At 36.3% G+C, this 26143-nt stretch overlaps 1 protein-coding gene across 1 annotated transcript; it reads right to left on the bottom strand.

The window, feature by feature from the left end:
• Window positions 1–15: 15 nt before the first annotated feature.
• Window positions 16–25927, bottom strand: LOC136854470 (acylamino-acid-releasing enzyme-like). The gene is made up of 16 exons (XM_067130769.1): window positions 25827–25927; window positions 23716–23835; window positions 23065–23180; window positions 21485–21632; window positions 19185–19300; window positions 18101–18179; window positions 15665–15872; window positions 15285–15427; window positions 13574–13748; window positions 11573–11736; window positions 10080–10224; window positions 8207–8438; window positions 7659–7749; window positions 6163–6242; window positions 3572–3781; window positions 16–155 (listed from the first exon to the last, which is right to left on the bottom strand). Exons 1-16 carry the CDS (start codon window positions 25905–25907, stop codon window positions 53–55), a joined length of 2211 nt encoding a protein of 736 aa, XP_066986870.1. The 5' UTR covers window positions 25908–25927; the 3' UTR covers window positions 16–52.
• Between the last annotated feature and the right edge of the window lie 216 nt (window positions 25928–26143).

The raw sequence follows: 26143 nt of genomic DNA, 5'->3' as shown, positions 1-26143 counted from the left end.
TTTCCAAAAAGGTATAAGAAAAGCCATTCAAGGTTTGAAAAATAAATGCAAATTATTTCTGTCTGTATTTTTCAAACCAAAGGGCGGTATGGATCATCCCATTCAGTTCCACATCCACTTTACTCAAAGGGTGGCAGTCATCATAGACATGGAGTCTGAAAGTAAGAAAACAAGTAAAAACTGCAGTTAGATTAGATTCATACAAGTCATATATAGAGACCACAACCCTACCTTTGTAATATTGATTACTGTGCAATATTTGTACACTATCAACAATGATGAGGTACATTATGACTCGACATACATCCGTAAAATTCTTGAAAAAGAAAACATACAAACCAAATTCATGAGATTGCGAACACAATGCCTACTTGATAATACAGTTATCAGTAGCTTAAACACCCCCAAAGAATTAGGCTGTCTAGAATTTCAGACAGTTCTCCCCTTTTTGCATTACCAGACTAAAAATTTTGCTTACATACACTATACTTAATCATGACCTTCCGACGTGGACTTAGTGATATTGTCAAGCACGCGTCCCTTCGTGCTGTATTAGACTATGCTTAAAATAAATAAAACATTTTTACTATTTCTTTTTCTCATGATCTAAACCCAAATGATGCATCAATGTGTTGAAATAGATAAATAACTGTCACATACTTTACTTACAGTGTTACTCTTTTACAACAAAAAGCTGACAGTGCACTTGTGCTCAAAATTGCTTCACCCGTCCCCTCTTACAAGGAGTTACAGTGCTCCCCCATTCTTACATGGGGATAGGTTCCAGAACCTACTGCAGAAATGCAAAAATCCCCTCTAAAAATGCTTACAACTACCAAATACCTTGTACCCCCTAAACTAAAACGCTTATAACTGCCTATTTTAACATTTCACTGCTTAATTTGATATTTCAAACAAAAATATACCTTATATTATCATACTAAAACAATATAATATAATTTCAAACACAAAATACACCCAAACCATCATCCCAAAGTGCCTACAGTAACCTTACATTACAGTACTCTCCTACTACTGTTACTGTACTCTTAAATAGGTTATATAGGCTACACGTAAAACACTTATAACTGCCTATTTTAACAGTTCATCGCCAAACTTGACAGTTCAAACAAAAATATACCTCAAACTATCATCCCAGAACAACCTAATATCATTTCAAAGTCATTCTGCAAAATAAGTACCAGCCTACAACTGTTACTCTTAAGTATCCTGTATCATTCAGACAAGCACATTTTCTCTGGCCCATGAAACTTTGCGCTCGTTCTGCCATACTGTAATGCACTTGCACTGGGCATACATTTTACTTATACTGATATTTTCCTGTGTTGTAAGATGATCTTGAAATGACATTTACTGTACAGGTACGTATTTTAGGATATCTAAAATACATGGGTAGTTTAGAACGATGGGGCACGTATCTCCAAACAGAACGCTAGGTCTGTTACGTCATGTTAGTATTTTTGTGATTGCGTACAGATACATTTATGATAAAAAAAAGATTTACTACAGTAAGTTCTTGGTTTATGTCGTTTTGTGGTTAGTCGTCACCATCTCCCATAAATTTATTAAAAAATTCTTGTGGTCATTTTCTCTCTCTCTCTCTCTCTCTCTCTCTCTCTCTCTCTCTCTCTCTCTCTCTCTCTCTCTCTCTCTCTCTCTCAGTATACAAATACTTTAATGAGAAAACACTGCAAAATATTTATAACACGTTATTTCACCTGCAGAATCCATTTATACTGCACTGATCTAATCACCATAAAAATATTTAATATCCGAGTTTCATACGTAAACACGAAAATAACCAAATCCAGCAAGTTCACACCAAATAAATGAAGGCAGTGTTGCCATATTTTTTCCTTTGTCTGATTTATTGTACCGTATTTCATTACAAGTTTTGTTGACTATGATTATCACACATTATAACAGTACACAAGAGAATATTTTATCACTGTTGATGTTTCATCTCTAGTCACCGTAAAAATATTTGAAATACGAATTTCATAAGAAGTTCAGTCGCAACAGAACACCAAGATGACCTTGATAGCCCTTTTTGACTGCGAAAGGAATGGTTCCCGGAACTCCTCGAACTACTAGCAGACTTCCCAAGACTTTCCGGCAATCCCAAGTCCACTTATATATACTTAATCAGTAATTACGGACGAAGCCCGCCCTCCTCCCCTAACATGGACATTGGAGCATAAACAAAAGTGAAGCTCTTGGCTGAGGTGTTCCTCTTTCTTACCCCGAAAGTGAGCGGGGTTAGCCACCTATATAAACAAAAGACTATCGCTATCACAATTTTCAAAATTGAAGCTGCCGTTGAGTTTGAAACTCTTAGCTAAATAATTACTGGGTAAGTATATATAAAACTTTATTTTATCATAAAAATGTCATTTTTTCCATTATTTTTTTTTATGTGGTACCTTGTCAAATGCCTTCTTAAAAGCTGGTTAAGCATATGGTTTTCCATTATAAAATTCATGCTATCTAGAATTAGACTGATGCTAAGTACTTGCTGTCTCCTCTAACAGACTTGAGCATCTTACTAGGAACTGAAACTAAGCTAACTTGCTTGTAGTTCCCTGGTCTATCCTTAGAACACTTCCTGAATATTGGTACAGTATCTTGGAGTTCCAATCCTCTGCTGTTTTTCTTTGCTTCAGGATGCTTTGTACAAATCAGAGAAGTTTGAAGCAATTTCTTGCTATACTTTGACAACCCTCTGATGAAATCCATCAAGACCTGGGGACTTATTTTGGTTCAACTTTATACTATTTTTATTTTTTACTATTTTCCTTGTTATATAACATGTAGAGAAATAATCATCATAAGAAACTTCATCTGAATCAAAATATAGTATCTACAACAACAATTATATTAAATTCCAAATGAATTTATCAAAAACAAATTTGAGTATTACGTATAAAATGAAGAATTTCATACTATCATCCATACTCAAACAGAAGACATTTGACAATTTGTGAATAAGGACTGACTGATTGCAAAGGAATATTATAAAACCGGACTTCCTTCTCTTTTACACTAAACAAAAATACCTATACTTTATACTTTTCCTAGGAGAAAGGTGACAGATAAAACCAGAAGATTTTCCTTAAACCATTGAAGAACGCAAAAATGTACAGCAAGGGATGAAAAACCAAATTAAAATAAAGCATACGGAAGTGATAGGGAAAATTCTGAAAAAGAGTAACACCTCAACTAACAAGCCTAATCTTAACTTCTGTACTTATCAGCTACCATATTACGATTATTTTTCCTGTGCTACTAACTGTACTTATCAGCTACCATATCATGATTATTTTCCATGTGTTACCATTTTAGAAGTGATACATTTTGAAATAAATCTCATAAGTTGAATGTTAAGTATAAAGTAGAGCTTCATTTAGGTTAGGAACTATGTCTATTTGCAGTTAGCTGTAGATATCTAGATAAATTCAAGTATAGCTGTAATGTACACTCTTGTTACTTAATGGAATTTGTTACTTTTTAGAGGGCCAGACCCCTCACTACAGAAATCATTCCAACTTACTTTGTTTCAACACCACGGGCCAACAGCATTTTGTGTAAGAAAATGGCACCAGCTGGAGGACAGCGCCTGTCGTTTTTACCGATGAGGAACAGCACTGGTGCTTTCAGGTTTTCGATATGCCTTGTAGGAGACATTTCAAACATCTTACCAAGAACTTCTGCATCAGGAATCTTTCCATGTGTGAATGGGAAGCCAGTTTCTACGAACGTCCTGAGGAAAAACAACTAAATGAATAATATAGTTTGTTATAAGGACACAAGGCCTGTGAATGCATGAGAGTCACTACCAAAACTCATGGTTTGATAAGCTTATAGAAGAAATAACTCTCCCTCTCTCTCTCTCTCTCTCTCTCTCTCTCTCTCTGTGCTGTGGAGAGTATTACAGGCCTTAACACATAAATTGCTTCCTTTTTTTTACTAATGGGTTACTTTGATATATAAATAGTTTAGAAATCTTTTTCAACTTCATCCAGGCCGTTGTTTTTATGCCCCTCTCAAAAACAGATTCACAATCCAGTGCTCCAAACATTATAAAAAGTTTCCTGTTTCTTTGAAGGCCAGTCATTCCACAACAACAGACTTCCCAACTTGATATTTTTGTTTTGAAATCATAAGCATCTCTTTTAACAATTTTTGTCACATTCTAAACAGAACTGAATTCGCCCATAGCTTCTCCCACAACAACATACCCACTCTGCTGATTCTATGGTCAGTCTTGTGAGTTACTTTTCAAATTTTTGTATATGTCAGTGTCACGTTAAGTGATGGTTTTGCGGGAACTGCTGGTTCCCCGCTCGTTCCCTTTTGTGGATTGCTGCCTCCTTACCTTCAAGTTTTTTTTTGTTTTGATGTTCTCGTCGGTGAGCTGCCGTTTTTCTTTCGTCAGTCGGGTCTGGTAGGGCAGCGAAAGTAGCGGCAGTGCCAGCAGCAGCAGGCAGATTTTGGAGTCGACGTTGGTCGAGTTTTTGAGCAGCAAATTGGAGCACGCCTACGAAGTGGAGCACGACGTAGAGGTGGAGTGTGACCATGAGTAGTCGTGTGACCACGAGCTGCTCATCTTTGATGACAGCGTGAGGCTGTCCTGACGTCTCCATCGGGGTATTCTGGTTGGTGGGTTTTTGTCCCTGTTGCACAGCTGAGGGCTGTCTTGGTGCCCCGATAGAGGACGTATGTTTGGTATTTTTTTTTTCTGCCTGCTGTTGTTTATTTTTGCCTTTTTTTTTAAGCTACTTTTGTTTATGAAGTTAATTGTTTATTTAAGTTGATTTTGTTTAGTGCTGCCTTTTGGTTTTTTTTTGTACTTATGGTTTTTATCTTTTTACCAGACCTGACTCACTTGTAAATACTTGCCTTAATAAATTAATATTAAGCTTACTTTATTGTTTTTGTTGTTTTCTCTTCCTTTGTTTGTTGCATCTGCCGTCAGTCATGACAGGCCCGTCCTGAGTATGTTAAAGAACCTGCATAACGGCCCACCCGGGTCGTTACAGTCAGTTTTGATGTTGGCAGTCTTTTTTTTTTAACAAATTATTTAATTTTCAATGGCATTATATTTATAAGTAGCTGGTGACTTGGCCAACCTACTACCCGGTACAGTGAACCTAGAATGACAATGAATTAGTCAGTCTTTATAAGCAGTTGGTGCCTTGGCCAACCTATACTACCGTGTACAGTGAACCTACAATGAATATGAATGAGTCAAGCAAAGAAAATTTAGGGTAAAACATTTGTGGATTGTTCTTTTGTGCATCTGCCTTCAATTTACTTAACATATTAGTTATAAACCGTATTAAAAAGATTCTATCAATGTAGTAACAGTTCATGCAGATATGACAGACCCATCCGCCACCAATCGTACAGGGAAGGAAGAAAAATTTCATATCTCGCAATGTCCAGCATTTCAGAGCAGACAAGAAGTTAAGACCACTTGAATAAATCTAGAGCTCATGATTGTTTGCATATGGTTAACATAACAAGCAAACTCATAAAAGCTGGTTGGTTAAAACATGCAATGTCCACCTATCATCCATACTCTCTAACCAAAATTCACCAAACACATCCCCAACCTGTTTCAACTAAAATTTTTTACCATCTTAATGTCTAGCAAAAAACTCATAAAATAAAACACTCAATCACTTGGTAACCATTATCTCATTCTTATATGGCTAAAATTGAAAAAACTTAGATTGTATTGAATATGAAACAAACATCAAAAGTTTAAAATTTTGTGACACAATTACTGTACCGTAAAATTTTGAAACAGGACACTACAAAAATTACATAACACTTAACAACAAATTAACAGGATACTACAATTTGGACAATGCACAGAAAATTAAAAAAGGGTTAAGAGAGAACACTACAATATTACCTTGCATTATCATTTCACACAGATTATACATTAAATCAAATAAATTTTGTCAAGTAAAACATATTACATAAGTACTTACAAATCAGGATTATCCTTGTAGATTATAGCCGAGGGATATCTTGTAGATTATAGCCGAGGGATAATCACAGGATGGGTTTCTACAGGTAATGGCACTATATGTACCCTAAGAAGACAGAACACAAATGTCAACACTCACTTACCAATCAGGAATATCTGTGACGTTAGCCATACCAGGGATATCTGTTACGGGGTTCCTAGCTGAAACAGCCTTATAAGTCTCCTATGTGAATGAAAAAAGGGCGATGTATCAGTGTTAAAGAATAATATTACTATATTCTTACGGGGTACACACACGAACAGATTTCTAGGGAAAACTAAAATACAAGAATGCAATTGTACATGAGGAATACTACCAGAGCATTCCAATCTGCAAATACCACTTGATTCCTGACATTAAAATGTAGAACACAGGTATCACTACTTTCCACAGAAAAGTAAATGCAAAGGACTAAGTGTATGATAAACTGCAACTTGCAAACACTTCACCAAGTATATAACTTATACAATACAATATACTATACTGTACTGGGCATTATCAAGGGTTATTGAATATCTTTGTCAGGCAGACAAATTTTTCAGAGGCCAGTCTACGTAAATAAGATCTTTCAAGGTTTGAAACGCAGATTCACACACAGTAATTATGAAAATAATGTAAATCATTGTTTTATTTCACTTTACAGCATACACAGTACAGTATATGTATTAAAGTAGCCTTTACATATCATAATAAAATGTATAATACAAACAACCATGTACGCCATTTTTATACTTCCTGCACTGTGAAATTGCAATTAAAAACTTGGAAAATTTCATTTTAGTACTAAATACAGTACCTGCCAAAATAACTTGAAGCACAACAAGAAAACCTAGTACTGTAGACTATCAATGTAGCGATCTATTGTAAATACCTTGCTCAAATATATTTACTGTGCATTCTTGAATGAATTTACAACTTTGGAAGCTAATGCACTTCTACTTGAACATCAACAAACGTTTCCCTGCAAATCAGAGTTCTTATTTTTATCTAAACTAATAACACAAATATCAAACCATTCAAGACAGTGACAAGAGTTGGTCTGGTTTGAGTACCATTTTGATTTTTAACTTTCATGAAGCCATCTAACTAATATTGCCACCTAAAATTTCTGGTTACAGTGGCCCACTATTTAAAAACTTTATATTCTTTTTATTGTAAGTCTTTTGCTATTTTTCTTATAATTCGCTTCTCCCCTTCATGACTGAAACATTTGCATTTTTCAAAATATATACATATAAAATCTGAAAGTATTTTACTTGGTTATGGGGCACTAAAATCAATATTCTATTTAATGCCACCTGAAACAAATAATGAAGATTAAGATGATCCCAATAAAGAAAGTAATGTATGCGTTCTTGGTTTACTCACCACTAGCGAGAAGGCCAATTTGTTACTGTCAATTTGTTGATATATCTTTAAGACTTATTAGACATTTCTTTCTCTCGGTTTCTGTTTGATTGCCCGCTGTGAGAGTTGACAGTCTTTAAGGCTTATTTCACATGAAAGCTCATTCATTTTGAATAATACTATGTAACTGGTAAAAAACATGAACCTAGAGATCTCTACAAAAACATGAGGTTGACAGATGTTTTTACTTACTGGGTGCTGTGCAGCCAATTGTGTAACTAAATAACCTCCATGTGAACCACCCAACAGGAATACTTGGTTAGGATCAAGGACGTCCTTGAACCTGAAATAGTAGTGTACAACAGGTATCATAACTTTTGCACACTTCCAAGGGCAGAGTAATTTAAGTCATGACTACACAAACGCCTATACTCAAGATATAAACTGGATTAACCAGTAAGTTTTTTACTCCATTATCAACTTTAACAGACTCCTCCATTTGATTAAATGATTTTGTCATACTGACGACAAATTATAAAATAATGGTAGCTCCAGTCATGTGAACTAGGTGACATCTCTCAGGCACATTTGAAGCAACATGAAATCTCAAAAATTGACAGGTGATAAAAGTTAAATTAAATTTTAATAAAATGAAACTGATAAACTGGATAGGTGAGAAGACCTGTCATTATTTCTAATACGCTGTACAGGAATAGTTTAACCATGGAAATATGAAGTAACAGCACTATATACTGGAAACTGAATTTGGTAAGTAAGCACAACTCTCTCCATGCTTCTACCTCTCTAAGCATAAAAGAGTGGCATTGTGGACATCAGACACATCAACGGTTCCACAGTAGCCAGGCAGAGCATTCACCCCATCTTCTCCAAATCCTAGTGAGCCACGGTAATTAGGAAAAACAATAGAATATCCTAGTTTCACAAAGAAAGCAGGTAATGCATTGTAGACATTGGTGGAAGTTGCGTGTGGTCCTCCATGGGGCCAGCATATCAAGGGTCTCTTTGGTTCACCTAAAAAAAAAAAAAAAAAAAAGAGTAAACCAGTTTGAATTTGACCTGTACGTATTGCAAGATAGTATCTTTCATGAGTAATGTATTAATAATGGAACTAAACATTATTTCTTTTCAGTACTTACAACAAAAGGACAGTGTATTACATAATAATGTTTGCGTCAAGTTTTCCAATATAACACTGAATATCTGATGCTTAATTGCTGCCCCAACAATGATAGCAGCATATCATCACTTTGTAAATAAATCAATAAATATCTTAACAATTACTAGCCTTTCTAAATTATACAATACCCGATCTAAAAGTTGAAAAAGCTATTGAATAAACATCAGAAGTGTTACCGCAATGCTTAAACCTTATAAATCATAACTTTTCCAAACACGCTAATACTGTAGTACAGTAATGTTAAGTGTACAATTGACCAAAGTGATATTTCAGCAGATGATGAAAAATACAAGTAGTTTGTCAAAAGGTAGCAGATGTGGAAGTACACTAAGCAGATGAAGGCTAACAAAACCATCAAATGAATGACTCATGCCCTATCTTACTTGGCTGTTTACCAGTATTCATTCATTATTCAACCATGATAATGATAACATCATTATCATGTTCACACTGAGACTGCTTGAGCATGTAATACAAGGAGCAATTAGTCAGAAAAGTAGTGTAGTAGCACAATGAGAACCTATGAAAACGCCATAAACTCGTTAACCCTTTTAGGGATGGGTTAATATACAGTATATCAAGCACACCCCTGGCCGGGCAAACTTTAAGGTTGGCCAATTTACAACAAAAAACACATCATTGGAAAGAGGAAGATAGGCAAATGCACATGATGTGAGAAAAAAATTCTAAAAACTTTTCCCTACCTTCCACGGGAAGTTAAAAGTGACTATTTACGACCCTGTGTGCGGCCTCTTTTACAAGACACTTGTAAAAATATGTTAATTTCACCAAGTTATGCATGTTTTTTCTAATAATTTACTTTATTTTGTAAAATTATAATTACAGCTCACACAATATCATAACAGAGAAGAACTAAAATCAGTACCATATTCTGAGTATATTTGTTGCAAAATATTTACGAGATTTACTGAGATGGGGAGATGCAGTAACTTTTTGTGTAATATACACTTTTTTCTAATATTTCTTTGCACTTTTCTTTGTAAAATTACAATTACAGCCAACATACTATCACAAAGGATAAGAACTAAAACCTACAGCAATCCCTGGGTATATTAATAAGCAAATAAATAAAAAGACATCCAGGAGCTGCAAAGAGGCAGTACATTCTGCTCTGAAATCTCAAGGCATACTGACCAATGTCTCTCCAGTGCCAAGGTAATAAGTTGCCATAAGTCATTTATGGACCACTGAAGTCTCATGAACCTCTTTCCCGCTAAATTCATTCAAACAGTAGGGCGCGTAATATTAATACTGTACTCATACAAGGATTCCTGTCCATCACCCAAAACCTGTTATAGATACTCATATGAGGATTCTTGCCCATTAAGGGTTCAGAGAGGACATAGAAGACGACCCGGACAAGATCAGAAGTTTGGTAGAAAGTTCACAATACAGAAGAAACTGGCAAAAACTCATTTATTGCTAATTTGCTTACCAATCAGAAAAACACCCACCTTCTTTTAAATCAGTTGGACCATAATACATGACTGAAATCGGTATATCAGAATACCTTGGATCAGGATGGGGAGTGTCATTCACAAAGCCAAAATGACTGCGATAGTGAATGGCAATTCCATCAATTTCTCGTTGCTCGGTTACCTGTTGAAAGAGGAAATTTTTTTAGTGATGCTGTTGTATCATTTTATAAATTTGTTTTCTATATTGATAATACACGTTTCTATACAAACCAATTCATAGCTTTTAACTGTGGCACATGCTCAGCCAGTTCCCTACTACCTAAAGTTTTTATCAGTGGTTCTCCATCTGACAGTGTGCGGAAGGGGGGAGGCCACTTTCCTTTACGATGAATGTTTGTAAGAATACGCAGTTTGTCCCTGGAGGGGGGATAACGCCGTCAGTGTACCTTTCCAGTGGGCTGAAGGGACCTGACCTGACCTAACCCAACCCCTAGCTGCAACCCCTTTCATTCTTTTTACTGTACCTCTGTTCATATTCTCTTTCTTCCAACTTATTTTTCAAAGTGCAACTGTGAGGTTTTCCTCCTGTTCCACCTTGAAAACCTTTTTGCTCTCAATATCCCTTTCAGCACTGTATAACCTTGTAAGTCCAAGTGCTTGGCTTTTGGCCTAAATTTTATATTCCATTCCAATAAACAGTCAGTTATAGCAAAATCACTTATAATTAAACAGGCTGCATGCTATTTAGCAGACGAGTCCAAGGGGGAAGATAACTACCAGGAGTCAATCAGAAGGAAGAATGGGAAGTTGGCAAAGGCAAGTCCAATAGGACTGCTTCCAGGATCCCCAGACTTTGGACATTGCAAAAACAATGGGCTCAATGTTTAGTGCATGTGACTGGTGCTCAGCAGGTACTTCTAAACACAAACGCAGTGTAATGAGATTTAGTGATAAGATTGCTGTGCTTAAATTACTTTGATCTGGTACACCACTACCACTTGCGGGCAGAATGTGACATTTACGAATTAACCATTTTCTTAATCTGCGATAAAGCAGCAATGTGTGAAGCTACTCATGAAATTCCTGAAAATGTTAAAACTCATTAAGATTCGACAGAGTTAAGGTAGAATAGCCTAGGTTCAAAAAGCTCCATGCAATATTGTACACTGTACAAAGTGCTGTGAGTCCACATCACAAAAGGATAAAAGAAATTTGGTATAATAACCTAAAGTAAATTTTCAATTAGACTAGCAACCTGGTCTGTCGACCCTAACTGTATGAGAGACGAGTGGATTCAGAATTGGTTTTCAACCTATCCTATGAACTAATGTCTTGTTTGTAATAATCTTAAATAATCTACTTTAACTGCTTGCTTACTTTATTCAGAATCGTCCAGAGACATCAATCTGACATAGGCTCCATTATACAGTTTTCAACTAGATGACAGAGGACTGTGTGGAAAAAAAGCAAATAAAATCAAGACTGGCATAACAAGGTGTTTAGACAATGGATACATAAATTTCACCTACCTCACTGAAGTTTATCTGTCTTTCTTGTCCTTCATCAGGAATGTGTCCAAGGTACAACCGATTTGGGAGATTTAGAAACGAGGCATCCACCAACAACCAGTCATCACAAACATCTACCACAGAATAGCTACCTATGTGAGGTAACACTGTAATGACATCAGTGTCTGTAAAGCAAACAAAGGACCATTAACACGTGTAATTTCATATTACACACCGAGGCATTCTTATTCAAATGTAAGAAATGTTGACTCAGCGTGTACAATCTGCTTAGTGACCAATACTGACTACATCATTCTTGTTTATGTGAACTGATTTTCTGTACTTGCTGTTTTTTGTCATCTTATAAAACCTGACTTTGCTTGATAAATGCATCCAACTCTGAAGTAAAACGCTGTCACCTCTTATAGACAAAGTCTGAAGTAAAACTGTTTTATGAAGTTGGAAAGGTTTGGTAAGTATCATTTTGTTTAATTGTGTAATTATGTTTCTTGATTGTGATATTTTTGAGGTCTTTAACTCTTCAGCTTCATTTGATGTTTAGAACTTGATTGAGCGTTGTTACACCTTGCTGCCCATCCACTGTCTTAAAATTTTAAGGATATGTTTGTACTTTAATGATTTAGTTTCAAATTAATGTGTTTGAATACTGACTGGTTTTCTCTAACTTGAGTAGATAGTACTGCTATTGGATGCCAATGAAATAAAATGTGTGTTCTCCATCATCCTTCATCTATAACTTTCAAAATTCTAGCTCCACTTAAGATACTTTACAAGTGAAACCATTAAAGTAGTTCTGAAAACTTCACTTGAAAAACACAAAATCAATAGTTATCATTACTGTAATCCATTTTTATCGATCATATACAAAATCTCATGTAAATTTCAGTCATAATTTCCTTTAAACAAGGAGAAAAGACTATTAGATAAAAGAGAAATACAGTACTAAAAGGATATTGTATAAGACTTCTACGTATGAACACTGGAACTAACTTGCTTCTTGTTTACATAAAAATTAATCAGCAACTTCCCAACGGTTTTCATGTAATGACAAATTTACAGGACATCAGATTTGAGATGTTCATAGGCTTTGCTGACAGCGTTCTCCGTAATATCTACTGGATAGAATATACCTATGTGAATATAAAATAATTTCACCAGAAATATCATAACAGATTTCTAGTTTTTACACATGCACAATACAATGACCAGTGATAATTTTTTTCTTTGAATGGCCTGGTGGTTTAGTTAATACACAAGTGATCCTAAGTCTGATAGAACTGGACATAATGTCTGGTAGTAGAATAATCAAGAATTTGACGATACTGTACTGAATTCTTAAAATTAATAATTTCTATAAGTAGTATGACTGTTGTTCCAAAACAGGACATTGTGCAATTAGAACCTCAATAGTTCAAGCAAAGCTGCAATGTATTAGTACCCTAAAACCATTCACCTTTTACTGATAACAATTTATTTTTATTTTTAACTATTTATTAATTTACAAATACATCTTTTTAATTCTTTTCTTATAAATGACCTCATCTTTCTGCGTTTACTATTGCAGGCAGTCCCCGGTTATCGGCGGGGTTCCGTTTCCGAGGGTGTGATGATAACCGAAAATCGCCACTAACCGAAAATCGGCGATTTCAGCGATTTCGACGCTTTTTCAGCGATTTTCGGGGTCATCGGCGCCGAAAAGCACCGATTCTGTTAGGTATGTATCGGCGCCAATACCCAATTATCGGCGCCGATAAGCGGAAATCGGCGATTTTTGGCGCCGAAAATTGCCAATTTTCATTGCTAGACAAGCACCATAAAACCAGATTGCTGTTAACCGAGCCCGCCGTTAACCGGGGACTGCCTGTACCTCTGCCATTTTTTTCATATGAACATCACATTCTTTGCAAGCTTAAATTTCAAATTAATGGTCCCTGTAGGGTTGATCTACATGAATAGTGTTTATCTTTGGAATAACAATAACTATAAATCCACAATTCTTACCAACATTTACAATATATGGCAGTATATTCTCTTGGTGATAAGATGAAAATGCAATGCGTTTGCTATCGCTAAGCCAACAGCGTCGAGGAATGCCACTGTAGCCGTATATGCCTTTGAAACTGTAACCTTCTTCAGTGGCCACTGTTCTTGGAACGATGTCAATTACGACTTTTTCCTGAAAGAGAAAAAATTTTGAAACTTGCAAAAAAATAATTGAAATATACCTAATTAATAGGACCTATGACTTTATCACTTTATCAGAATGAAACTTGGTACAGTATACTGTATTGTATTTTTTAATACACAACATACATCTGAGAAGAAGGGTAACTGTCTTTTCATATTTATATCAGCATGCAACTCTCCTATATAATTCAGTAATCTTCCCCAAAAACAGATCATCAGGTGATAAATCACATATGCAAGCATTATAACATGGATTTAATGGGGCTCTGTTCCTGACCACTTAAAAAATTTAATGTATTCGTTAAATAGCTGCCAAGTACCTTTAGGGCACTTATCTAAAATTCATATAGAGTACTGTACATCTAATTACGCTTGGAATTATTTATAGAAAACATTTATGTATCCGTTGCTGTAGCACTATACATGCAATGTATTCATAATCATATAAAACAGAAAATCACTTAACTAAAACAAAATTACATGACGAAACAGAAATGAAAGAGGCGTGAGGAGGATAGACAGTGGACAGAAATAGATAGAATCATTTCACACATGCTACACCACCTACCCACCCAACTCTGGGGAATGGACGTATGTACAATGAACATGCCATTTAAAAAAGGACAAAAGACACTTCCCACTCCAGAGATTTGAGTTTGCAAGGCAAGTAAGACTGTTCAAAGCACTTCATGAGTATGGACCCTCTCCTGAGGCAAAGAGGTCTACGCCCTTCAGCCAGAAGATCTGGGATAGAAACCAGCTGTAGCCCTTAACTGCAGAAGCAGAGAGGAGTTTATCTCAGAGGTGGTAGACTAGAAACTCAGTGCTCTGCTGAATAGTGGCTCTGAAGAAAGACCCCTCTAACTAGGCTCAACATCCATTTAAACTTGCATGAAAAGCTTTCTCTGGAAGGAGATGCTAGTGGTATCCAGTTTTGAAGTGTGAGAGACTGCATGGCCTACCTAGAGATATGTCAGTAAGTGTGGTTGCCAAGGAAGTGTGGGCCACAGGCATAATTCTCTTGGTACCTCAACGAGAAGGCTCAGCAGATGTAGATCTCACTCAGCTCAGCTTGTGGCCAGAGGATCCACCATGGTCAATCTCAGACCCAAAGGGAACAGCACATACTATAGTTAATCACATGAATATCCTGCAGCATATCTGTAATAGACTTAAAACTACAATACCAGATATAAATGCTGACAGAGAAAGAAAACAAGATGAGAGGCTAGCCTTTTGGTAGAGACTGCAATAAGAAAAGGCCTTAACCACGGTTTAAGAAAATGAATCGTGTGAAGGACAGGCCCCTAGTATGTAAAAGAAAACGGGAACAGGTTTTACTATTTCTTCTTTGAAATAATACTGGAACACCAGTAGGGAGCTTCGTAATAACCAACAGGTGGGAAAGACCAACATATAGTAAATAAATAGCAGGTACAAAATAAATCAGAATGAAAACTTATCAATTCATTTCACTGTAAAAGAGTGTAAACAGTTCCTAAAAGTTTAATACAGTATTGCATACCTGCTTACCAGGCCAGGAAAGGAGGCACAGCTGTGCACATTTGGCAAGAGGTCCTCCAACAGCTGAACGCAAGAAGGCAATTTTTGTGCCATCTGGACTCACTCTGGGTGTTCTTATATTGCTAACACCTTTTGCTATTTCACCTAAAAACAAAAGAAAACACACTTCTGAAGTCTTATAACATTTTCCAAAACCTAAGTAATCTTCACAACTTTTCTTGAAAAGACAGACCATCTAATTATGTCAGCAAACAGATCATTTTCTCTGAAATGACATTATCCTTCAACACATATTTATAAAAAGTCTGGATTAAAATCAGTGATTTACAATATCCACAAACAAAACAAAATGGAATAAACATTTTACACAATCATACTCACTGAAGTTGCCTTCCAAATCTATGTGGAAGAGCTTGGACTCCCTATTTGGGCAGTAAATGAGACCGAGACGATAAGGTGTGCTGACAAATCCAACGCCAAATATGCCTTCATCCCTCGGAGCCCAGACTAACTGTCCAGGACAAAGCTCATTAGGAAGCTCATGACATTTGACTTCCCCTGACACTGTGTCAAGAACACACACTACCCCCTGAAAAAATCAACTTAAACGTTAAAAACTGGTAGACACACAGGAGGGACAAAGGTATATTTCACGAGTTTGTACAACAAAAATTAGTTTTAATTTGTTTTTAGAGAAAACTAGCTTACATAACAATTCAGATGAGGAAGATTGGAGATGTCACACCTCAACATGCTGAAATGATGACCTAACTTCAACAAGGGATTAGAGCTACATAGAAATTAAGTTTATACAGGCAGTCCCTGGTTAACGGCGGGCTCGGTTAACAGCGATTCGGTTTTATGGCGGTTGTCTAGCGACGAGAATCGGCAATTTTCGGCGCCAAAAATCACAGATTTCCGCTTATCAGCGCCAATAATTGAGTATTGGCGCCAATACATACCTAACAGAGGCACCGATAACTGAAAATTGGCGTTTTTCGGCGCCAATAACCCCCGAAAATTGCTGAAAAAGCGCCGAAATCGCCGATTTTCGGTTAGTTGCGATTTTCAGTTATCATCACACCCTCAGAAACGGAACCCCACCAATAACCGGGGACTGCCTGTATGGGTCTCTGGGAGTATGTATTACTTGGTCAAATAAACTACCCATTATGCATGATGAAAGATCAAATAAATAAGATGGAGGATTACATCACAAGGATGCCATAATGGAGAATAAGATAGGGAACGAGGGGCAGTAAGAGTAATCTGATGATTGTTCTGCTGCCAAAAATCCTCCCCACTGGAATGAATCATTTATGCTGCTGCTACAGCAGACCCCAAGGCATATATCTCTGCCACTTGAGCACATCTCAAAAAAAAAAAAAAAGTATGTGTCAAACGACATTTCCAGGAGCAGATCATTCAAGCAATACATGTGCTAATATCTATGCCAAAGGCCAAGTGCTGGGACCTAGAGGTCATTCAGCACTGAAAGGAAAACTGAGAGCAAAAAAGGTTTTAAAGGTGTAACAGGAAGAAAATCTTGCAGTTGCACTATGAGCCAACTGTTAAGAGAGGGTGGAAAGTAAGATGGACGAAGAGAATATGAACAGAGGTACAGTACAAGGAATGAAAGGGGTTGCAGCTAGGTGCTGAAGAATGCTGCACAGAACCTCAAGTAATGCTTACAGTGAACAACATGAGGTGCACTGATGGCACTACCCCCAACACCACAGGGTTCAAATGATTTTGACACCGAAATTGTGATTCAAAATTAATGAAGCTGATAATCCTCTGATCTTGCAAGCAATGACTCAAACCTCAGGTACTTGCCCTCTGGGATATTTTCATAGGATTTAATATTTACTCTTCAAAGCCAAAAGGAGATTGTGTTTCTTATGACAGGTATATTAGGTTTTCTATGTGTCTCCTAAACAATTTATTCATTACTTTTGAAATTTATTTACACAACAGGCTAATTTCCTTACTGGAGCCCTTTGGCTTGTAGCATTCTGTTCTTCAAACTGAGGTTGCAACATGGCAGTAATATTATTGATGTTAATAACGTTTATTAAGAAGAAAATTTACACCACAAAAAATACTTTAAATAAAAAAAAATCAGCCTGATGATAATATTCTCGGTGGGAACTCATACTTACACATTACAGTGCTACCAACTACAGGCAGTCCCCGGTTTATGACGGGTCTGGCTTGCAACATTCCAAGGTTACGACGCTTTTCAAATATATTCATCAGAAATTATTTCCCGGTTTACGATGCAGATTCCAGGGTTACAACACATCGTACACCAGTCCGACGGAAGAAATATGGCTCCAAAACAGCAGAATAATCAAAATTTGGAGGTTTTTTGATGAAAAACTCAATAAAATTGCAGTTTACATCGTTTTTAATACACCCAAAGCATTAAAAGTAAGGTTTTCTTAGGATTTTTGACGATTTTCGACGATTTTTCGGTTTACGACGATTTTCAGTTTATGAAGCGGCGTAAAACCGGAAACCCCATCGTAAACCGGGGGCTGCCTGTGAATGAAAATAACAAGTAGTACTCTTGCTAGGCCCTGCAACACAATAATCAACTCAAAATATTACAAGATTATGATAATTAATCATAAGAAAGTTTCATGTTCTACTAAAAGACAAAATATACCAAAGAGCTCATTTGTCAGCTGAGACCTGCTGGGCTTTCAACACTCACACAAACTACTCACAGTTCATATAGGAAAAATATTTCGTAACATACAAAGTACTACATGATACCTTATGTTTCTTATTAAACAAGTCCATGTACTTTACCTTATGTTTGCCTTCTAGTTGCTCACCCCAATCATCTACATACTGAAATTCTTGACCTCTCGTGTCTTCACCATTGCTACTAAAGAGAAAAATGTAAGGCTCAATGCAACATCAAATACAGTAACTTAATTTTATGTAACATCCAAAAATTAATGAGTACATAATAGCTGTACTGTATTACCTGAAGTTAATTGACATAAAGATAATTTGGAGTCTTATTAGTACTTATCAGGAAGAACTGAAACTAACTTAAGATCAAATTTAAATGCATGCTGATAATCACATAAGAATAAGCATACATATAATAAAAAATGTTACCAGGACACCTATTCTTTAATGTGCTTGTTAGTTGGTTTTGTTCTCTACTTCAGTGAACAAGAATTCCAACCTTGCCCATAAATGTTCTAATGTCACATCTAATTTTATATGAGCAAGACGCACAATAACCGAAGCATTTTTCTTACAAACGGAACTGTAATGTCACACAGTCAGTATTCAGGAAATGAATTGCAAACAAAGTCCACTTCTTTTGGTCTGTGAATGTTACAAAGCATATGCACTACATTCACCTGTGACTATCATAACAGTAAGAATTTTGAATGAGCTGCCTGTGGTCAAAGGTATATAAGGCAATGAAAGCTCCTAGGGGCAGTCCACTATCCAAGACCTACAAACAGCATACTCTTGTTTTGTTAAGGTTTTGTTAGAATGTATCTCTGTAATCACCACTGCTTTATTTTCCTGCTGTTTGTCATCTCATGACCTGATTACACAAATGAACCACAGTTTTCTTTGCTGCTCTATTATTTTGAACATACCTTATGATTCCTGATATTGCTTTTCATCTAAACAAAAACCATGGTTTTCCACTATGGACCACATAACAATAAGATGTAGGTATTGCAGTGGGGAAACACAAAAATGAGTGGTTTGCCCAAGAATAATAATAAGAAAAACACAAGACAAAAGACAAGTATTCTGGGAGAGGTTTGGTTAATAACTTGCAGGTACACTACTTTGCTTACGACCAAGAATTAAATGAGATGACAATAAAAGCAAGTATGGAGCCCCAGGTGTTATTTACCTTTTGGGCTGCACCAGAAAATTTGTTGGTTTAGGCTTTTTCTTTTCGGCTATGTAAATCAGCTTGGTTTCATCTGATGACCACTCCAAGCACGCGAACTCTCCATCTGCGTAAACCTGAAATACACGGTGTACTATACAGTATACAGTTAAGAACTTAGTTTGGTCTTAACATTCTTTTTTATGGAAGCATTTTAAGATAATATGACGAATGAGAAACACACATCATATACAATAAAAGCTGCAAGTAACCTGCAAAAACTTAAAATAAAAAACAAAGGGAATCTCTGGACAGACTAAAAATAAGCATGCGCTAACTCAACACATAATTTCTTTCAGAATTTACATTTCCTTAGAAGAAAAAACCAGATACACTTTCAAGATGAAAAAAGATAAAGTGCCTCGACGGGCATTGGCAATTTGCTTGACCTTTCACCAGTTTACAGTATCTAAGAGGAGAACGGTAATAACAGTCAATGCAAAACTGACTCATCCACCAAGCTTCATGAAGAAATTTAGACTAAACACAACTGCAGTAACTAACAGTCCTTCACTTAATTGGCAAAACATTCTGATGATAGTGATCTTGAAGAACTGGTAGCGCAGTTCTATACAATCATTATGAAGAAATGTTGAAGGCTGAGGCATTCAGTCATCCTCTTAAGCCAGTTGTATACTCACCTCCCAATTCAATCATTTAAATGGAACAGAATTCACGCCACTCTATTTCTACCCTGAGCAACTTAGGAAAGAAATCCCTCAGAATAAACTTAAAGCATGTGTACAAACATCAATTACCAAATTTTCAGTGTGAATGCTCCTGACCTTACCTATGATGCCTTTTGCTTCTGCCTTGTTAAATCTTACCCAGGATCATCTTTCATCTTTGACACAGAGAATCTGCAGACATTCAAATTAAGCATCAAAGACGTAGTTATGTTAACCATAAACTTAGCAATTTTTGCAATCATTGTAGCATCATTAGGTAAACAAGTCAAGATAGAATTTTCATTGTAAACTGAATTATTAGCTTTATAGCGCTTGCATTGTACAGTACTCCAATATTTTCTTAATAAGAGATAGTAACCAACTGATTATTTTCCTACATATGTAAGTCATAATGCACGTATTTTAACTTCAAATTAAAAAATAATAAGGCCGTATAAACTGTTGCAGTCTGAATGCCAAGAATTAAGCTAAGCCAGAGAAGTAAAGTTTGTTTAATTAAATAAAACAATCAATATTTCATATTTCTAGAGCATTTTTGGAATGTTTTAAACCCCTCCAAAACAGCACAATCTGTAGATTAACAATTATGAATTTGGGTTGGCCTAAGCACAGCTTTGTGTAAAAAACTGCAAAGTCCAGACAATCAGCATCTGTGTGCAAAATCTCCTTTTTATTTCTGGTCTGGATTCACAAAGTTTCATATATGGGCTCCTCGACTTATTATGATTCAGACCAGTGTCGCCAAATATCCTGTCTGGCCAACTTCCATTTCTCTGTTTCATTACAATTTTCACTATCATCTTTGACTGTGCCTCTTGATTTAATGCAAGCTTCTCACTTTGCTGACTGTAGAATCCACATCCTGTCGGGGTGCTATAAGATCTACGTAAATAACACTCTCCTTGACAGTGGTTTCACGTTGATGCTTTTCTGTTTAGGAGTGTCTGTGTCATTATAAATTAAGTGCTGTGTACCTAGGTCCCATCTTTAATTTAATCCTCAAGTACTGTAAATGTATATATTTTTTTTTATTAATTTTTGCTTATTTTACTTATCTATCTTTAACTATTCTCACCCCTATCTTCTGTGTTTCCTGTGTCTTAAATCTCTCTTGCTGTGCAAATTTTAATAACAGCAATAATAATAGCGGAATTTAAAACACAAAAACTGGCCCTACTAAGAAGTACAGTTAGAAGGGTTAAACTTTCCAGAAAAAGCCATAATCCTGAAACCTACTTGAAATAAGAAACGTGACAAAAATACAATGCTGAACACTACCTGAAATACATAATGGAAACATAACCCTAAACATCACATTAAATGAGAAACATAACAAAATTTAACTCATGAACTATGCTCACCTATCACAACTCTCTAAAACCATCACACTATTAATTCTGATAAAAGATTATAGCACTGCAATGTGTGACTGCATCATACTCTATATCCTTGCCTTGTAACCAAAACAACACATTCTTTATTTTTCTTCAAGATCTACTTCATAACCGAATTACAAAAATAACACTGCAATATCCAAGAAACACTTTTCATCAGTCTAACAAATTGAATTACCTTGCCATGCTTCTCTGCAGCCTTGAGATCAAAAGACACCATCGACCCATCTTTCTCGACAATCATTATACATTCCGCCTCCTTGTCCTTTTCAGACGTCAAGACATAGGCTGATCGTCTTCCAGTTGGACTATGCTGACTAAGGATCCTGTAAAATGAAAAATTTCCTGATATATAAAGCATGGTGAGAGTCTTTATAGTTCAATATCTGATTAACCACAGTGCAGCGTCTATGACCACTACTAGTTTTTCCTGAGAATGACTAGTGTTTTGAGTCTCTGGACAAAAAAGTCCATATTCGGTTAGGACTTGCAATGAGTCTGCATTACGTTCTTGCCATTAATTTTACTTTACACACTCAAATTAGAGTCAGTGATAGAAAGCTTTGTTTTGTCTACATGTGGAAATAAAAATGGGCTAATCTCTGGCATCACTTTCTGGACATGGTCATTTATGGCGATACCCTAAGAAGCAACCAGCTTAAATCACAAACTGCATCATTTTTCTAAGTTTTTTCGGTCCAGCAGCCTGGAATATAAATGTTCTGATACAACCCTGGGACAGCCTGGAAGTCGATGAATTCTTGACATGCGACGTAATCAGAATAGGGAGATACAGGGTCATGGTTTCTAAAGGGCCACTGACTATCATAGCAGCTCTTTGCTACCCATACGAAGAGTAGTTTGCTAAACATCTAATATTTCCGCCATATTTCCCAGGAGGCTCCTAAAGGAAGGAAACCTCCTGCATCGTCTGCGCTTCAGATTCAACAGGAATCTGCAAATGGAATGAAGGCTATTCAGCAGAGACAATGAGGCAAAAGTTCATTGGTAGAAGCACTAGCACTGCCTCTATGCCTGACAAACCTGCCTTCTCCTACCCCAAAAAAGTGGGACTCATCCCGCATATAATTAAAAGACTATTTCTGAGACTGTATAATTACTAGTTGGGCTCATCCACAGACGTAGTGAGTCCACACTTGCTCCTGTCTTCAGTTATGTCAGCTGCACTGGGTTCTTCAATGGAACTGGCAGTTATATCACCACCTTAAGGAGTTCTCCGAAAGACCATGGAACCGCTGAGATGAGGCCTTCTGCTGGTCCTAGTCTTAAGGAATCATCCTCATCCACCATACAAACCTTTGCTTCTAATAGTCTTTCTTCTAGCTTGGAGACTGAAGTCTGTGAACTGTACACTCTATAGTAGGAGAGCACATACCAAGAACTGGATCTAACCATTGCAAAGACGCAATTCCCAAGTAATTTAACTTAGCAACTGTACCCTTTTCAATTTTGTTCCCTTTTATATCATAGCAAATAAGTCAAGGACCTTCTTGTTATCCCGTCAGCACAATTTGTCAAGTTAGTATCTCTGGAGAACCAAGGGTACAGCAGCCCTGACCGGCAAACTCAGTTGACAAACACAAGTGACATTACAACATTACTAAAAATTATTAGTATCACATTATCAAGTAGTTTAACCGTACCACTGAGCTAACTTACTGAGCTTTCACAGGGCTAGAATGAATACTGATGGAGCTCATTTCAAAACTCATAGGATCAAATTACAGTATCACTTACGCATTCTTATGAGCTGGATTTGGTGGAAACGATATCACATTTTTTCCTTGAACCATATATACTGAGTTAGTGAAAGTTCTCTCCATGGAAGACAGAATACGTGAGCTCCAGGTAACCTAAAATGCAACGAGAACAAAATTAAACTTTCATGTAAATATAGGCCTCACAATTTCTAAAAACTTTACAAAACTGTTTATGTCTTCATATAGGAAGTTCTGAAGTTACATCATATCTATGACTTTCCAAGCCTGTTTTCAAATGTCTCCAGAAGGCAACTTAATTCTAATAGCAACCAAAACCACTGTACAGTATGTAATAAGCCTCTGATTTGTACCAATGACCATAAAATAGGTTAAAATAATCTATTTACTGTACCTGAAAATTGTAAGCTAGCAAGATTTGGTAATGAGGCATCACTTAACACTGTAGGACAAATCTGAATTATGCAAAAGCAGATAGTACATGAATTTACATCTCTAAAGCCATCATGTAAAGTTGTCTGTCATTTACTTATTTTTAGAAATGAAATGCTTTCTTAAAATGCTGAATACCTTCAAAATGCATAGAGGGCATAAGAACTGCTTCCAAGTCATTTTACCAATAATAAACTTTTCATAAAAAAAATATTTATGCATATGTTAGCCAACTAACCTGAACTGCAACATCACGACTGCTACCCTCTTCCTTTGGAGACACACTCAAAATCTGAGCATTTTTGAGGTCACTAATTTTGGCAACAGATTTATACGCCTTAACAATGGAGTCAATCATCTGGAAAAATTGAAGCTGCGCAAAGATTATGTTTGGTTCCCAAAACACTCATGCACATAATTGTAATATCCACAGTGCCCTCCTAACTTCTTTAATCCTTCACACTTTTAAATCCAAATGCAAGAATGTGAGGTCATTCTGATGTCCGGTAGCAGAGATTCTAACCTGTATCAAGAGTATCAGAACAAGGTTGCATTGCCAACCTGACTGCAAGAAAGTCAGCTACGTGACCTCATTCTGATACTTTGGATGCAGGTTCGAATCCTGCTACCAAACATCAGAATTACTTCATATTCTTGCACTAGATTGGAGGCTTTGTAGTGACAAGTATACACGAAATGTGTGAAGCATTCGAGAAGTTAAGAGGGCATTACAGTTATTACAATTACCACATGCATGTCTGGTAAAAAGTGACGAGTAGACTGTATAAATACTCCTGTACGTTAATTCAGTTAAGCAATCAAACACTACCACTTATTCTTACTGACAATAAATTGCCTGATATGATAAAATATATATACTTGTACTAAACCAAAATGAAGGTTTTCATGAACAAACCCACTCCTTTACAACAGAATTTAAGGCTATCTTAAAGTAAAGGTTTGAGATGACAAAAATTCATACCGCTATGCAATTGTACATCATTATCAGGAGCAATCTTTTGCTTTTGACCAAGAACGATAATAAAGAATTTATTAAGCCTTAAACAGACAACAAAAAATTGCAAACCCTATGTACCAGTGTAAAAGGCAGTATCGTTTAGAACAAGAAAGCATGCAAGCGTTTCTGTAAACTAAGGGCCTCACACATACAGGATGACTTGTAATGCACTATAAGTTATGCCTAAGGTTTTCAAAAGTATCTTTCTACACATACCATCATTACCAAGATGAAACTTATTGCGTCAGCTTCCCTTGAAAGGGTTGGGCATGAAATGAGTTCTCTGCATACTTTTCATACACTGAAACTGCATTCCACTTGTCTCCTACTCCGCTAGTTCTGATTTTCTCATCCTACCTATCTCTCCAGCTTCTGTAACTACTGTTCCTCGCTCTGACACCCACCCAAGAACAAATTCGTAAGGTCAAGCCCGTAAACATCTAGAAATACAACTCAGTTGTGGTTAAATTTTATTATGACTTTGTCAATCTGTACAGTACTAAGGACAAAGTAAACACTACTTACTTATTTTCAATTTTTATTTGTGGTATTTTAATTAACTTATCTATTTACTGTCCTTTACCCATTTCATTGTTTTTGGCTCCCCATTTTGCAAAAATGCTTTTGTTTACGATACAAAACTAACTCACAAAGGTTATATGGACTTTCGCACTCAAAACACTATTTTCACAAAGGTTATATGGACTTCTGCACACAAAACACTATTTAAGTTCCCACAGTACTAATGAAATAATTACAATGCCCCCTAAGGGGGTTAGCGCCATCAGTGCACCACACACCTTGCACTGCATGCATTACTTAAGGTTCTTTGCAGCACCCATTTGGCTTCTAGCTGCAACCCCTTTTAGTCCTTGTACTATACCTTTGTTCATTTTCCCTTTCATCCATCTTACTTTCCACCCGCTCGTAACAGGTGTTTCGGCATTATTTTCAGCGCTGAATAACGTCATAGGTCCCAGTGATTGGACTGTGGCCTAAACTTTATATTCCAATACAGTGAACTGCAGTTATTACATGAGTAACATTGTGAATAACATGTACATATATCACAGAATATTTGAAAACAATTTGCAAGAATTACACCTACCAGCCAATGCTAAATCTATTTCATATATTTTCATGTGAAGTTTTACCATTTAATAAACTAATACAAACCACTCGACCACCCTGAAGGACATTATAAAAAGATCTATTCCTGATATATGTATTGCAATAATTGGTAAATCCGAATAACAAAGAAAATAAGCTGCTACAGTAGGTAACTATTTACTGTACCTTTTTCAAAGCTGAAAAATAAACTGAAGTGTTACCTTTGCCTGGAAATATCTTTTCTGACTGAGCTGAGGAACGCTAAGCTTAATTAAGCATACCCTAGACAAAACCCTAAGCATTCACAGTTTTCTGCAAGGTTCTGAAATTATAAGAACACATAGGTTATAATCACCACATTACAGATAAGGCAGGCACAGAATTATCATATTTTATAGTATGCAAACCAAATTAAATACAGCTACCATGCCAGTATTTGCTAACAATGCTGTTCATAAGGATGCCCATTTAATAGGTATCCTTACAGTACAGTACTGTACCTGCCTATAAGTTTTAGTTTATCTTCATGATATAAAAG

Source organism: Macrobrachium rosenbergii, chromosome 29, assembly GCF_040412425.1.
Source record: "Macrobrachium rosenbergii isolate ZJJX-2024 chromosome 29, ASM4041242v1, whole genome shotgun sequence".
Classification (NCBI taxonomy): domain Eukaryota; kingdom Metazoa; phylum Arthropoda; class Malacostraca; order Decapoda; family Palaemonidae; genus Macrobrachium; species Macrobrachium rosenbergii.
This window is presented reverse-complemented; position numbering and strand designations above follow the sequence as displayed.